Source organism: Daphnia carinata, chromosome 1 (assembly GCF_022539665.2).
Source record: "Daphnia carinata strain CSIRO-1 chromosome 1, CSIRO_AGI_Dcar_HiC_V3, whole genome shotgun sequence".
Lineage (NCBI taxonomy): Eukaryota > Metazoa > Arthropoda > Branchiopoda > Diplostraca > Daphniidae > Daphnia > Daphnia carinata.
The window spans coordinates 240,999-255,541 of NC_081331.1; the positions used below are offsets into that span (position 1 = coordinate 240,999).

At 43.7% G+C, this 14,543-nt stretch overlaps 1 protein-coding gene and 1 pseudogene across 1 annotated transcript; both read right to left on the reverse strand.

Moving 5' to 3' along the window:
* LOC130692172 (DNA helicase MCM9-like) overlaps positions 1 to 14,543 on the reverse strand; it is a 94,319-nt pseudogene that overhangs the window by 56,456 nt on the left and 23,320 nt on the right.
* Positions 461 to 6,139, reverse strand: LOC130691959 (kinase suppressor of Ras 1-like). Its single transcript, XM_057515007.2, has 8 exons — positions 5,914 to 6,139; positions 5,761 to 5,855; positions 2,046 to 2,898; positions 1,743 to 1,985; positions 1,502 to 1,675; positions 1,287 to 1,421; positions 967 to 1,096; positions 461 to 893 (listed from the first exon to the last, which is right to left on the reverse strand). The coding sequence occupies exons 1-8, from the start codon at positions 5,991 to 5,993 to the stop codon at positions 735 to 737; spliced, it is 1,869 nt and encodes a 622-aa protein (XP_057370990.1). The 5' UTR covers positions 5,994 to 6,139; the 3' UTR covers positions 461 to 734.

Below are 14,543 nucleotides of genomic sequence, written 5' to 3' on the forward strand. Positions count from 1 at the left end.
TGTGCAGTGCTGAGTTATGAACAGAGTCTTTGAAAAAAAATCCCGAAAAGCAAAAAGAAAAGAAACGATTTTGTTGCAAATCGGGGCCGGGTGAGAGATCGACGCAGACGCAGCGTGAAGAGAAAAAAAACGTATCGTGTTGTAACGACATCGTCGTGGGAAAGAGGAAAATGCGGAAGAAGACGAGACGCCTCTCTAAACAAGAAGAAGAAGAACGACCAAAGAAAAGGGTCACGACCGAGCGCGCCTCCTTTTTTTTTTTTTTTTTTAATACCGTGAACAGCCATCACGTCCTCACATCATTTCACCCATTCTGAAACTGATTTCTTTTTTTTTTTTTTTTTTAGGTCTTCCTTTTGTTTGCCATTTTTTTTTTTTCTTTCTGAACTTCAGTCCGGTTGCGTTTTGCTCAACGATTTCTTTCTTGAAATGCTGTGTTTTAGTTAATGAGCAGAAAATGTTGAGTTGTTTGGCCGTATCGTGTAATGTACAGAGTATAATGTCAGAGGAAAACGGTTCACGAGATTTTTTACCCTGCTTGTAACAAATCTAGCCTCCAATGCAGCGGGCTGCCACATTGGCAAAGATGCTTTGGCGTTCGCCATTTGTTATGAACACACACACAGAAAAGAGAAAGAAAAGCAGAATCGATTACTATACATTAGTTATAATAGATACAAGCACGCACACATGTGCGCAAAACACACACGGAGAGACGTTGAGAAAATAGAAGTTTAACACGCTAGTTTGCACTGGCCGAGTCGGTTCAATCGTTCCGGCTCTGAACACGAATGCGATTTGCACAGGAGAGCGGATGGTTGCAAACGACGCACCACTTCGACGCAGCTCGGTCGCTCGGCTGCATCGTACGCCCAGCAACATGTCATCAAAGCCTTTATATTTAGATTAGAAAATATACATTAGAAGACCGAGCGCATGTTGGATCGGAGAATTTGAATTTAATACCTTAAGACGAGCATTGCATTTGACGTCTTGCAAACTGGTTGTGTGGCCGGTGCCGATCCGCCACAGGATCGAGTCGACTTGCTCTTGGTGGAACGGAGGACTGCCGGAAATGAGATCGTACATAAAAGACCTGCATCATCAAAAAGAATGTTAATCATGACAACATAAAAAAAAAAACGAGTTTGAATCTCGTGTTGAACAATAGATCAAGAACAATAGGCTCGAACGTGTGAGAACGAGTAAATCTATTCGAAAGGAAAGTGTGACAGGTAATAAGACGAACGACAGTCTAAAAAGAAAAATGAGAAATCGAGACTTACCCTAATGCATAGACGTCACTGAACTTGGTACTTTGAATCGTGAAATGAACTTCGGGCGGTTGAACGATCATCGATCGCACCAATTCAGGGCTGTAGTAGCTCACTTGCGTTTTCGGTATGCACCCGTAATTGATTCTTGACGTGATGGATTTCAAAAAAAAATTTAAGACATTAAATGAAGAACGAACACGTACAAAATCAAAATCGAAACTCACTGCGTGGCAACCGTGTCGACGAGTCCGTGATCGAGCAAAGAGAGTTTGACCCGGTAGTTGTCGCCTTCCAGGAAAATGTTGTGCGGATTGAGTTTGCCGTGGACGATTCCGCGGGCGTGCAGGTAGCCCGTCGCCTGCGCCACCTGTCTCGAAATGCTGACGGCCGCTCGCATTCTGTGTTTAAAAAACAACAATTCTATTTTATTTGTTTAACTTTTGGGGGAGAAAAAATGAAACGAACCCGATTCTTTCCGGTTTGCCGTGTTTGAGGCCGAGACGAAAGTTAGCGACGGACACGCCGCGCGGTGCGCTGTTGACGATCGTGTAACTGGTGCCCAACGGCGGGATGGCGATGCCCATGAACAGCAGCAGATTCTCGTGACGCAGTTTGGACAAGGACTGCACGTCAGACCAGAAGGCGCTCACTTCGACGTCACTTTGCAATTTGAATTGGTGGATGATGACGTCACCGTGCCACTTGCCCCTATTTCAATCATCCACAATGAAATGGATCGATCAACATATGCAAAATAGTAAACCCTACCGGTTGATGGTGCACGAGCCTCTTTGGCAGATGACTGGGCCGAATTGGATGTCGCTCCACGGTATGATCCACTCGGCGTCGATCTCCTTGTCCGTCTCGTTCAGCAGCGTTTCCTGCTTATCAAAGTGGGTCGTGATGATGCCGCTTTGGCTGTAACTGGACGTAGGCGTGGCCGGAGGTGCCTCGAATCCGAGCCGAGATTCGCCGACAGACGGCAGCTCCAACCGATCCCGCGTGTTGGCCGCTGCCGCTCCGCTCGCATTGGCGTGTGCCGTCCACGACGATGGAGGAAGAGGTAAGGCCGAAGACAGGGACGAAGAGGACGACAACGAAGACGACGATGGCGACATGGAAGAGGATGAAGAGAACGACCTCTCTTCGATGCGAGGATGAGCCATAGGCGGACGCGTGAAAGGGTTGGCAGCCGGACGGGCTGGCCGAGTCACGTCGAAAATCATGGGGGCCGATTGATTGCGTCCAGCTGTAGCGACGGCCATGAATCCTTGAAGCGACTCTTGGCTGCAGCAGTGCTGCATGGCCGACGACGTTGCGCGATCGACGACCACCACTTCCGAATAGCGTCGATGGCTCGTCTTCTTGCGGCTCAGCCATTCCATTAAACGTTTGTAGAAACCGTTGGTGGCTTTGCTCGTCTTGTTGCGGCCGGCCGAGTGGCCCGATCGGTTCCTCGGTGCGCTAGCCGTGACCAAGACTTGATGGTGGTGCGTTGTCTGATGGCCGGTAGAGGAGCCGGCCAGTCCGAGCAATGCCGGAACTTGATGGCACAGCGAACTGGCGCCTTCATTGCCGTGCGATGGTGAGAAATGAAAGGACGAAGTAGACGAAGATTCTTCTAGAAAATGCACATGAAAATGGTTAGTTAAAAATGGCAATCATCAAGCCATTGTGGGTGGTCAAACAAGGTCGCCATGTTTTCACGTTCGCCTATTTTGCACGGCGAACGAGAAGCCCACGCACACGATATTTTCTGATTAAAAAGTAGGTGGCCTCAATTGCTAATTGGCTTCTTCTTCTTCTTCTATCCCGATGATGATGCAAACTTTGTCCCCCCCCCCCCCCTTTTATCTTTGTCGTTGCCTACACCGTAGAAACGGATCCTTAACGGATGGTCGGCTCCCGCCCAATACGGTCCCTTCTTCGAAACAGCTTTTTATTTTCTTTCCTCTCTTTCTATCTCTCTTTTTCTTGCCGTGTGTGTGTGCGTCTCGATTCACCGCCACTCCCCACCACTTTTTCAATCAATAACTGGCGGCATCGTGTGTCCTATTGCAAACGGCCAAACCTTCTGGCAGGTGATGCCTTCGTCTGAAAAACGGAAATGCACGTTGAACGAAACAATCTGTGCCACTGTGACGTTGCAAAATTTTGCACCGTGACACCCAGCCCAAATTAAAAAAAAGACACTCTAAAACTGCAAATTGGTGAGCGCTAAAAAGACTAGAACTAAGAAAATGCATAATTAAGGTGACGTATTGATTTGCGTACCACATCGTCGCCGAGGTGTCAAACGATGAAACTTCCTCATCCTTGTTTCTCTCTCTCTTTGCCAGAGGGCAATCCCCACTTGAAAAAAACTGAGTCGATATGGATGACACCAAGCACAAAACAGAAGGAAAGGAATGAACTCAGCGTGCGTCGAAATGATCAAAGGGCGATGCACGGACGTTGAAAACTGTCGCATCCAAGATCGCAGCAGCTGCCTCTTTTATATGGCGTTTTTGCAGCCAGTGCATGATGTATTTACAAGATGTGGGGCGTCGGCGTCGTAGAAGACGGAGGGCTGCACAAGCGCACAACGCTCGTCTTCGTTCGACGTCGTCTAGAGCAGAAACCATTAGCGACGTCGTACACCCCACGCTCTACCACCCTGATCGAGAACCTTTTCGTCTTTTGTTTAGTTTTTTTTTTTTTTTTTTGGCCGGTTAAACCAATTAAAAACGTGTTGATCAATTCATTTCATCTCATTTTACGTGCCAATGTCGAGTCTTTTCTCAGCCTGCCTTGATCTCGATGCAACGAAAATTCACGCAGTCAGTCTTCGTTCAACTCGGATGGCAAACTTTTTCATTCGCTATATGCAAAATAGGCGGATCGATCGTACACCGTGATCCAGCGTGCCAAATGAATAGTACAGTATTATACCGTTGTAGGAGTGGATTGCCGTGCGCAGTTTTTATCAAAAAGAGGGGCGACCTGTTGCCAAGGGAAAGGTCGCCGAACGACGTTACTAGGGCGCCGTCCCGGACGACCGAAGTGCGGCACGGCGATGAAGGACGTCAGCGACGGCAACAACAATTTGAATTCAGTGGCAGACGTCACAGCAGCCGGGCCGTTTGCGGACGTAACGCAATCCAAACAGACGATGCAGAGCGTGCAGCTGCAAAAACGTGAGCGATGCACAACTGTTGCACTCGACGCTTCGAATGTCACGTAGACGCCGTGCGTTCATTTGCGTGTGTCTGAGACATGAGGAAACATTCACGCTCTTTGTGACCAATTGAACGATAGAGACGCCGTAGCTACAGCCGTTGTATAATAAATGCTAGACGATGGCCAAATCTAATCGAGCGGACGAGATCAATGACGTCATATCGCAGCGCATTGTGAATCCCTAAGTTTGTTTTTGAGGCTATGGAGAAAATGGCGCATCCGTCATCGATTGACGTCGGCTTTGCGTCGGCTGATGTCGTCAAACCGCATTTTCGATTTACGATGGACTTGCAGTCTACGTGTCTACACTCTTCGAATGACGTCGGTTGCGTCTCCTAGAAAGGTGGGCAAAAGGGGGGAGGGTTAATGCGGCGTCGTTAAGGATCCCCGGCTTCAATTCGAAGATGAGCTGACGCTAGAAGACAAGGTGGGTCGCACGCTAGAAAAGACCTAACTACACGTGTAACCTTGGTCACGAGGAAAAAAAAAAAAATGACGTAAAAAGGGCGTGGCATTGGCGATGAGGGAGGGGGGGGGAAGTGTCTCAAAAGAGAAGGAAGACGACGTCAAGCGGAAAGCGGATCGTGACGCGATCGGCAGTTAACAAACGCGCAACACTTCCCGGTAAAACATGCGAAACTGGAAGTGGAAAGCGGAATCTCGTTCACGAATGCAACACGCGAATACATCAATAAGAAATAAAGACGTTTCCTGCAAACACACACCTGATCACGTACCGAGTTGTGTCAGACAAAAATCAATCAACGAATTGTGTTGACCAGCAAGACTTCCGGTCATTTCTATTGATCCAGTTGTTTGGTCATTGTTCGCCGTCTTTCTTCCAAGTCTCACTCGTTCGAAAAAAAAAGAACAAAAAAACAAGGAAAAACAAGATTGGTACGATATGTCGTGCCACTGTCGTGCACAAAGCTCGTCAAAGAGAGTCGACCGTGACCTACTCCTCTTTCTCCCGACTTGATCAAAACAAATTCGGCTTGTATAGCGTGTCGCAAAGTGATTACAGCTCATTTGTTTTTAACGGTGAAATATGAGTCCAACGTGCGAAGGACTTCTTTTCTAAAATTAGCAGCGACGCATGACGTCAGCGAATTTAATCAACGTATCAACACCTCACACCTTACAAGAAAAGACCGTGGTGTGAAAGAGAGATTTCTAAAATGCATCGCTATACACGCAATCATTTAACATTGAACTCAATTGACCCATTCAACATAAATTCGTCTGAATAATAATTGAAACTTACCATCATCGTTGGATAAACTGGGCGACATTGGCGAAAGTGGAGGGCTGCTGGTTGTGCTGCTACTGCACACACTCGCGCTATCGTCGGCATAGCCCCTGTTCAAAGTCAATGGTCAATCCAATATCGCTAATCGATGACAATTTATTGACGTACCTGATGTGATATTGATTGAATACGCTCCAAGGTATACCGAATGTTGGGTAATCCATTTTTGTTTTTCTTCTTGCTCTCATCAACAACGAGTCACTTGTGTCTTTCCCCCCCGAACGTTGGGCGTGTGCGATTAAAACACAATTCTAAACTGACTAGAACTGCCGCGTCTAATCAAAAAATAAAAATGAAAAAGAAGCGTGACGACCCACGACACACGTCTGTCGGCCACGAAGTTTTACTCGAAAATGAGTTCGACTTTTTGAGTAGCATTAAATATATGTAGGGGGAGGCCAACCGATATAGAACCATTAGAAGCAAGGGCGAACTAAACCCTAATGGGATAACGTAGGACGTCTCTACATAACCCACCTACACACCCTTCTACAATACATATGCCATTACCTTTATAAAAAGAGAGGGTGGGAAAAAAAAAACACCCTCTCCTTGTGATTGGTCCCCTCCCTTCACTCACTTTCCACCTTAGGTTTTCTATTGTAGTTTTAGAGTATAGAGGAGACATGGGAAGAAAAAGGACTCGTTTTTTTTTTCTTCTATTTTGTTCGGTCCTATACGTTCGACACGACACGCATCAGTCTGCAGGATCTGTTGGCCCCGTGTGCCGGGCTCCCCCTTTTTTTTTATTCCGTGTTGAGTTTGGTGCCGAACCAAACAGCTGTCGTTTTCCCCTCTCTCTTTCAGGACTGGATCTAATGCAGCCTGTCGTCATTTGCATCCGTTCTGCTGAAGCAGGCAGTTTGACTGTACAAAAGAAGCCCTTGTATATTGGCGATGAAGCGGGCCAACAACTGCAGACGGCCAAAAACAATCGTCAGCTCCAGCTCCGATAGGCGATTTTATTTGACAAACATTGGAATAGCACCTTGAATAGAGATTGCTGTTTTACAGAGCCCACATAATAAAATCGATGGAATAATGAAAGTATATGATTCACGTCCGTTCAACTCTTTCTTAGCTAAATCATTTGTGATATTTAGTCGGTCGTATAAACAATGTGTTGAATTTCTTTCTGCTTATCACTTTGACTTGACTCTTCACATTTTCCTTATATTCAAATTTAATATCATCTTCTAGGTATCGGTCGTTGATTTCCATCGAGTTCTCAAAAACCCTCTTACGTATTAATAGAGTGGTTGGACGACATCGTTGCACGCCAACTCTATTGGCCTTCTTCTCCACTGATTTTGGGGTACAATTATTCGACATATCTCGTAGAGATTAAAGCCGATCGGGGCTAGCGTCCAAAAAGAACGACCTACTGGTGCGTGCATTGCCCCATGTTGAGTTTCACGTCATCCATTTGACACTTGATGCCCTTAAAAAAACGCACCGTCTTCTTGGAACAAAACAACTTTCTTCTCAACCTTTTTTTTTTTTTTCTTGTCCTTACAATTGTTGTGATTTTCGTTGTTCATTTTGGAAATTTCATTTTTCAGCTTGACGTGTCGCAGGGGAAAAAAGTGAAAGATTATCAAGTTCGATAACATTTTGACATCTTCCAAGAACGTTGATGCCGGGCCACTCTAAATGGCTGCCTAATCCAAGTGAATGTGTATTCTGAAATGATGAACAATAACGAATTAAAGGAAAACCATTTGGCCTGCTGTATATGCTAGACGTGCTGCTGCAAAAGACGCAAGACTAAACACTGCAGCGCACAAGGAGCTGACAGCTGCCAAGTCAATTAGCCGCCATTAAATTGCCTTTTTTTTTTTCTTCCAGGTGTACGTATTTTTCCTTGCCTTCATCGTCCGTGTTTTTCCTTGCCGTACCCTCCCACATTCGAAGTCGATTCCTAAATCGTTGTTGATTTCGCTGACGTGGCCACCTCCCGAAACTGTCCCAAGTTAAATGCACCTCAAAATGGCAATTTTTAGCACAAAGAAAAACAAAGCAGTGAAAGAAAAATAGAATGGTGGTAAAGCTATTTTATTCGGAGTTTGAATGCGTAGCTCGTGGCAGCAAAAGCTGCAGGCCATCGTTTCTAATTGAACTGGACAACATCTATAGCCCGTCACAAGTAAATACACATTGAGAAAAGCAAAAGGGATAGGTAAAACGAGCATGTGTTCAAAAACCAAGCTTAATTCTCATTTTTTTTAAAGCTGCAGATGGTCGCTTTCCCTCATCGGTCCATCTACCACCTTTTGGGCCCCTCGACCTCGACCATCAGCCCTCCATATCTCCCTGCTGTTGGGCACGCGACCGGCAGATGTTTCGACGCAGACAACCCCCCAACATGACCTGTTGATCTTTTTTTCTTTCTGCATGCATGCGCCACTGAACTAGCTGCCCCCCTTCATACACATTTTGAACGGCTACAGCAGGGAATTGACATACGAATAGACTTTTGACTCGTTATGTGTTGCGAGATGGCCTGTAGCAGTGTTACCTGGACGGGTACATAAATATAGAAGGTGAACGCAATGAGATATCATCAACCGAGCAAAAGAAACAAAAATTCTATTTCAAGCTGATGCAACGCGTGCACCTTGAATTATTGATTTTTTTGGCTGGTATAAGGATAGACTTGGGGCTTAGTAGCGAAAATCCTTGTATAAGCGGTTCGCCTTAAAAAGAGGCAGACAGGTGATGGCGTGTGCGTCCCTTCTAGAGCATAACAAATCGAGGCCATTCGATCACGTGTGGACTATTCAATATACGATGGGGTACGTGGCCATCGGAGATGTTTTCTTTTTATACTTGAACACAAATGGTTGCCAAAACCTTGGGATAAAAAACAATCTGCTCGTCCGCCCTCACAATGTAACCAACGTCTCCCACCTTTTATTGGACATGTTTGAAATTTGCATCATTCCTTTTTCTTTTTTTTTTTCCCTGTTGGTTAAATGCTTAACGGTGTACACATAATATTCAGTTTTGCTTGGTTTTTGTTTGTTTCGATGCCCGTCATCGTTTTTCCTCGTAAATGCTAACTTTTTCCAAGCTGGGCATGGAAGAAATATCATGACCAGCATATTAAACATCCCGTAAACTTTGCCAAAGAGGATGCCCAAGCGATGCTCATTAAGCGGCCCGTTGAAGACTTGATTTAAAAGAAATGCTGTACGCATGTCATGAGACGAGTAATAGAACCTGTCTTTCTTGTCTAATACGAACGCGTCATTAAACGTCTGCTGATTGTATTTTTTTTAAATATTTCTCTTTCCTCTTTTGTTCGGTTCACCAACATCTATTTTGGCCTTGAATGTCAGTCTTACGTGCTCGCTACAAGCCTTACGTCGACCAGCCTCCAGCCGATCTATATAGGTATAAACAACTGACTATAATCGCTTACATGCAGTTGGCCATGTTTTTCTTTTCTATTCTCTGGTCTGCGGCTGTTTTCCTGGGTACGTCGTGTGTTGAAAGAGAACAGACGGGGTCGGGATGCAGCTGTCGACGGGGGTCTATCGCCTCTTCAAAAAGCAATTAACGGTCATCGTGGGTTTAATACTGAACGGGGCAAATAAACAACGTCTGAAAGTTCACCGGACAGAGACGGATCCCAACGGTTTAAGCTCGAAATATGCCTTGCATTCAATGACAAATTTCAGTTGAAATCCTAGCAAGGTTTTGATCGGCACGCAACCGCTTTTAAGTACAAGACGAAGAACTGGTTATACGAGGTGAAAAACAGATAGGCAAGTCGTGAGATTGTTTAAACTATTCGATTCAATTAAAAAGAAAGTCTTTCATTGTTTGACAGGGAGGCAGGCCTTTAAAAATCTTGTTCCATCTCGAATGTCGAAGGGCAACCTAGTGTGAATAATCTAATATTTACATAGTCTGTACACAAAAGTCTATAGATTTATAAAATATACATCCAAAATAAAGTACACTTGCTATTGATGCATAAAGCTTTATTCGCGGTCTTTTAACCTTTATGTAAAATGCAATAGGAGTGAAACGCTGTTCTGAGATAAAGCAGCTTAGTGAGGTGGCACGCGCTCTCACCGTGCGGCATTTCTAAAGAGTTGCCAAGCAGCACTCTCCTCGTGTTATTTCAACGTATTTGAATAATAGCTATGCATGCTGCACTACATAAATGCGACGTCCTATCTATAGCAGTTTCTTCTTCAAACACACGTAAAGTACCATAAGTGGACTAATGCCAGTAATAGAGACGAAATAATTACATTTTCCAACTTTTTATTCATCGTGCTGGAACGAAGCATAGAGTGGATGGAGTGACAAAGTGGACTGGAAAATGAGTGAGCACTTGAATTGCGATTTCAAACGATGGGGAAAAGAATTGTGAAATTCGTCTTTGATAATAATTCTCATATCGTCTGAATGGATTATCACGTCCAATGATGCATAGTGCGCGATGGTACGTAGGTGGATGCAACAAAAAACGAATGAATCCATTGTCTAGTTGACACTCTACGTCAATCAAATACGTCGCATTTCCGTTTGCGTCGCATTATTTTACTTCTACTTAATGCCTGTTAAAGCCTGGAATCATAAGGGTGTCCCAATTTCTCACCAAAATCTTGATAAGATCGAGTTCAATTTGTACGAACTCGAGACAAGAGGTGAGTTTCCAGTTTTTTGTTGACCTGCCGCGTCGGCCATGTAATCTGACACAAGCTGTCAACTAGTCTAGACGACGTACATAGCCAGACCTCACATTCCACGCCGAAATTAAAATATATGTCGAGCCGAGATTCCAGCCGAGACAAGATTTGCTTTGTATAGCAACAGGTCTTTTACAATGCGTATGACGTATTTGTCCCGGTGAAAGGAGACACGTTTTTCACGCTGGAAAAACGAAACCACACGGCCGGGACTTTCCTTGTTTGTACAAGTATATTAATTGATTTACTATTTTTTTTTTTTAATCGGCTCAGCGGTTTCTTGATAAGGCAGATTACAAATGGCAACTTGATTGCTAATGAAATATGTCGTATATGCAAAAAACGCGATTAATAAACCCGCAGTTTTGGTGGTGGGGATGTAAGACCGGATTTCAATTCTCCTTAAGCGACTGGCCTATCTACACGACCACTAGCACAGAACCATGAGTGGAAGCAAATGGCATTCCAAGAGGGGAAAGTCCTTATATTGCATCATTTTTTTTTTTCGCCGACATAAAAGAATGTTGCGATGCAGCGCAGTTTATTCACGAACGTCATCGGTACTTGACCAGCAACGGATAACGTTCTCTGAATCCGCATTGCATCTTGAATCAAAAGAAATGTACGAGTTAAGCTGTGTATAATGACCACATCTAATGATCCGTTCTGCGAATGAAGACATTTCATATGCCTGTTTTCTAACAAACAAAAAAAAAGGTCCTGTTTCTTTGCGCGTTTCTTCCTCGTTCAAGCCTGGCTGCGTGAGTCAATAAAAAAGGGAAGAAGACGGAACCGTGTCTTTTGTCGCGGTGAATCCTTCCAAGCGTGATTGTGCCCAATGAAACTTGATTGAAGACAACTAAGAAGACGATGACGTCCCTCCGTTATCCCGGGGAACCCGTGCCCAAAGTTTGTTCCGCCTGAGAAGAGCAGACATGGTGACGACAAACGGGAACCGAGCCACTGCGTGCGCAGTTCCTGTCGTACGGTGCATAATCAGTCATATTTCGTCATCTCGTGTATAAAGTTTTTGCACACAAATCGGTTGTTAAGGAAAAATAGAACCCAAGCGAAGATGACAATGAGACTAAACAGCCGTAGACATTTGTTGAAATTGATTCTGTGTTTTAGTCGGAGGATGTGATGATGGGCAAGGGCCGTTTCAGACGAACCCTGAAAGGTTTGGCTAAACGTGCCTTTCACCCACTATTCACGAAACACGGTTCATTTTTCTTTAAAAACACCATTGAAGTGAATTCAGCAATAAACATTACTCACATCCGGATGCAAATCTTATAGGAGTGGTAAGAGGAAAACCGAGATCAAGGAAAAAAAAGCCATCACGGACTTTCAATCAGATAGCGGAATATATCTTTAAATCTTGTATACCGAAGGATTATTTTTAAAAGAAATGTAGGGGCGGTTATAGAAATGGCTCCGCTTTCTTTGCAATTAAACGAGTGACGACATCAAACGGTTTTGTCCTGGTCTAATTGTCTACGGTGTAACTGGAGGCCATGACCGTACAAAAAAAAAAAAAGCCCAATATTGCCTTCAACCTAGCGGAATTGAGTATAGACACAGCTGTACACGTTGCAACGTCGTATCTGTGGTGTACGTAATGACAAAACCATTTGCTTCTTGAAAATATACTTCCGGGCCATTTGAACGATCTTCATTGTAGTCACCGCAAAAGCCCGTTCCGTGAAGGGATTATTCTGGGTATACCTGTAATCAGCATGACCTCCTCCGGCATAACCATAAAAGCTGGGGCAGTATAATCCGTTCGCAACCCCCCGTTGCCAACAAATCTATGCCATAAAAAGCCATCCGCTGGATGAACAAACTTTTCCATTTTCTACTGTTCGCAACAAAATGCATTACGAACAAATCGCTTATGTAATACATCATCCCTATTTATTATGAATTAGGTTAGTGGTCTTTGAAAGACGTATAGAATAGAACGCTCTTTCTTTTCTTGGTCAGTCTCGGTTAGGACCAGCGACGTTTCATTCCGTCATACGATACACTTGGCGCCAGTCTACTATATGCAAGGTGGAACACAAATTACCTTGTTCCAAGTATGTATTTCAATCGCTTGTGCAGGGAAGGAACAGACAAGAAATCTTACATCACGAAACATTATCTTCGCACAAGAATACCGCGAGCAAAATGTTATGGTCAACGTTGCGTCATCGTTGATGGCGCAATGCGAAATGCAAAGGGTCTGTTCACCAAAGAACAAGCCTCTATTTTCAACAGCTGATTTAAAACAAAGAACAATTCAATATTTTTGCATGATCGGCACGTTATGAAAAGACATTGTCTCGTTTATTTTTTCAAAATAACGCAGACGAAAACTACGATCACTTGAGAGACACGTGTCGTATTTCTCATACGTCGGGAGCTTAAAAAAATCCATTTCTGGTATACGATTAAACCAGCTGTCATTTAATCGAAAAATGCTGTTGAAAAAGTTCCAGTGATGCGAGATCATTTGCAGACGGTACTGTCTGTAACTTTTGGGGATATGGCACGATGGCGCCGCCGACACAGTTACAGACCGTTTTATTACGAACGCGTATACGCGCATCGTGCCGTTAAGTTACACGAGCATTAATAAGGCTGTCGTGCGCTCGTGAAGAAGAATCTGATTTGTACGTCGACAATCGCTCTGAAAGTCGACCCGGTGATAGTGATTTATTGTCTCCATTGTTAATAGCTATACACTCTTTTACTGCTGCGCATTGATCGAGCCCCACTCGAACGGGAATGAGCCAGCATCGTACGTTTCAAATTAGGACGTGCTGCAAAAGACGTTATGGAATAAACGCTGGATCAAGCAATCGTTTCCAGTGAATCACGGCGAATTTATTCATTGATATTCTCGTCCTTTTTCCACCTATGGAGTTGTGGTGTAGAAAATTGGCAACAGCAACGAGCGTGAACTACCTTGAACGAGACCATTGAAATCGTATTGAAATGCCCATTTGGCCCGTGAATCGCAATCAGCGCCAAAATCTGCCAATCTGCTCGTATTTTATTCGGTTCTCTACATAGTTTTTTTATTTCTTATTTTTTTAGATATATATATTTTTTTAAAGGCATGTCTAGAACGATAGTACCTTTGCACACTTGGGGAAAAAAAATAAGAAACGCATAGGTGCATACCCTTTTATTCCTATGAAACGATCGATTGCTGTAATGTACCTTAGCGAATTATCCAAGGTCTCTAAAACACATCCAAATGTAATTGACGAATTTTCTAAGGGAACAAAAAAGGCTTTTGAGATTCTTTCTCCTTTTTTTTTAACACTGTTATGGTGTACATGTACACGTACAATTCTTGGTATTTCTTGAAAGTCTTTATAGGGCCAATTTAATCTTTTCATCAATGATTTAATGACACGCAGCAGAAGATGATTTCTCTGACAAGCTTAGATTGATCACTGTAACCGTGGCAAGGTCAAAACTGTCATTAAAAAAAAACATACCAGTTTGCCTGTTTCAATAGAGCCACGAAATCCTAAATTTCTTTCCACTAACTGAATGACATTTACCTCTGATAAGAAATGTTTTTTATTATAGAGAATTCCAACGGGTGCATTGGCACATTGCACGATCCGATAGATCGAAATCGTATGCGCTTAATCATTTTGCTGTCCGTGACTTCCTACAAGATTAAAATAAAAAGAATTAAAAAAGATGAGCTTCGCGTCATCTAGCGTCCACTGCTGTTACTCAGTCACGGCAGCTTTACAGGATCACAAAGGCAAAATTCTTGAAAAAGGAACGATAGAAATCGGCCAGAACAAATGAACGGAAATAAAGGGCTATTAACTGAATGACTTATTATTAGTTACTGGTCAGAAGTGGTAAATATAAAGTAAGATATTCCTGTTTACGTCTAGCATTACTTTATTAGGCTTTCCCAGTGATATAGTAACACTATTCATGCCCAACAAGAGCCACTGTAAATTTATTCTATTAATTCGTTAACAGTTAACAAAGCTAACGAGGTAATTATGAGTA

Bases quoted from the DNA above. Each gene is read 5' to 3' on its own strand.
- LOC130691959 (XM_057515007.2), bottom strand. From the start codon at position 5,993: ATGAGAGCAAGAAGAAAAACAAAAATGGATTACCCAACATTCGGTATA. The intron at 1,676-1,742 runs GTTCGTTTCATT...TTTTAAACACAG, and splicing joins GGCAAACCGGAAAGAATCGG to AATGCGAGCGGCCGTCAGCA. The intron at 1,422-1,501 runs GTGAGTTTCGAT...CATCACGTCAAG, and splicing joins GTCGACACGGTTGCCACGCA to AATCAATTACGGGTGCATAC.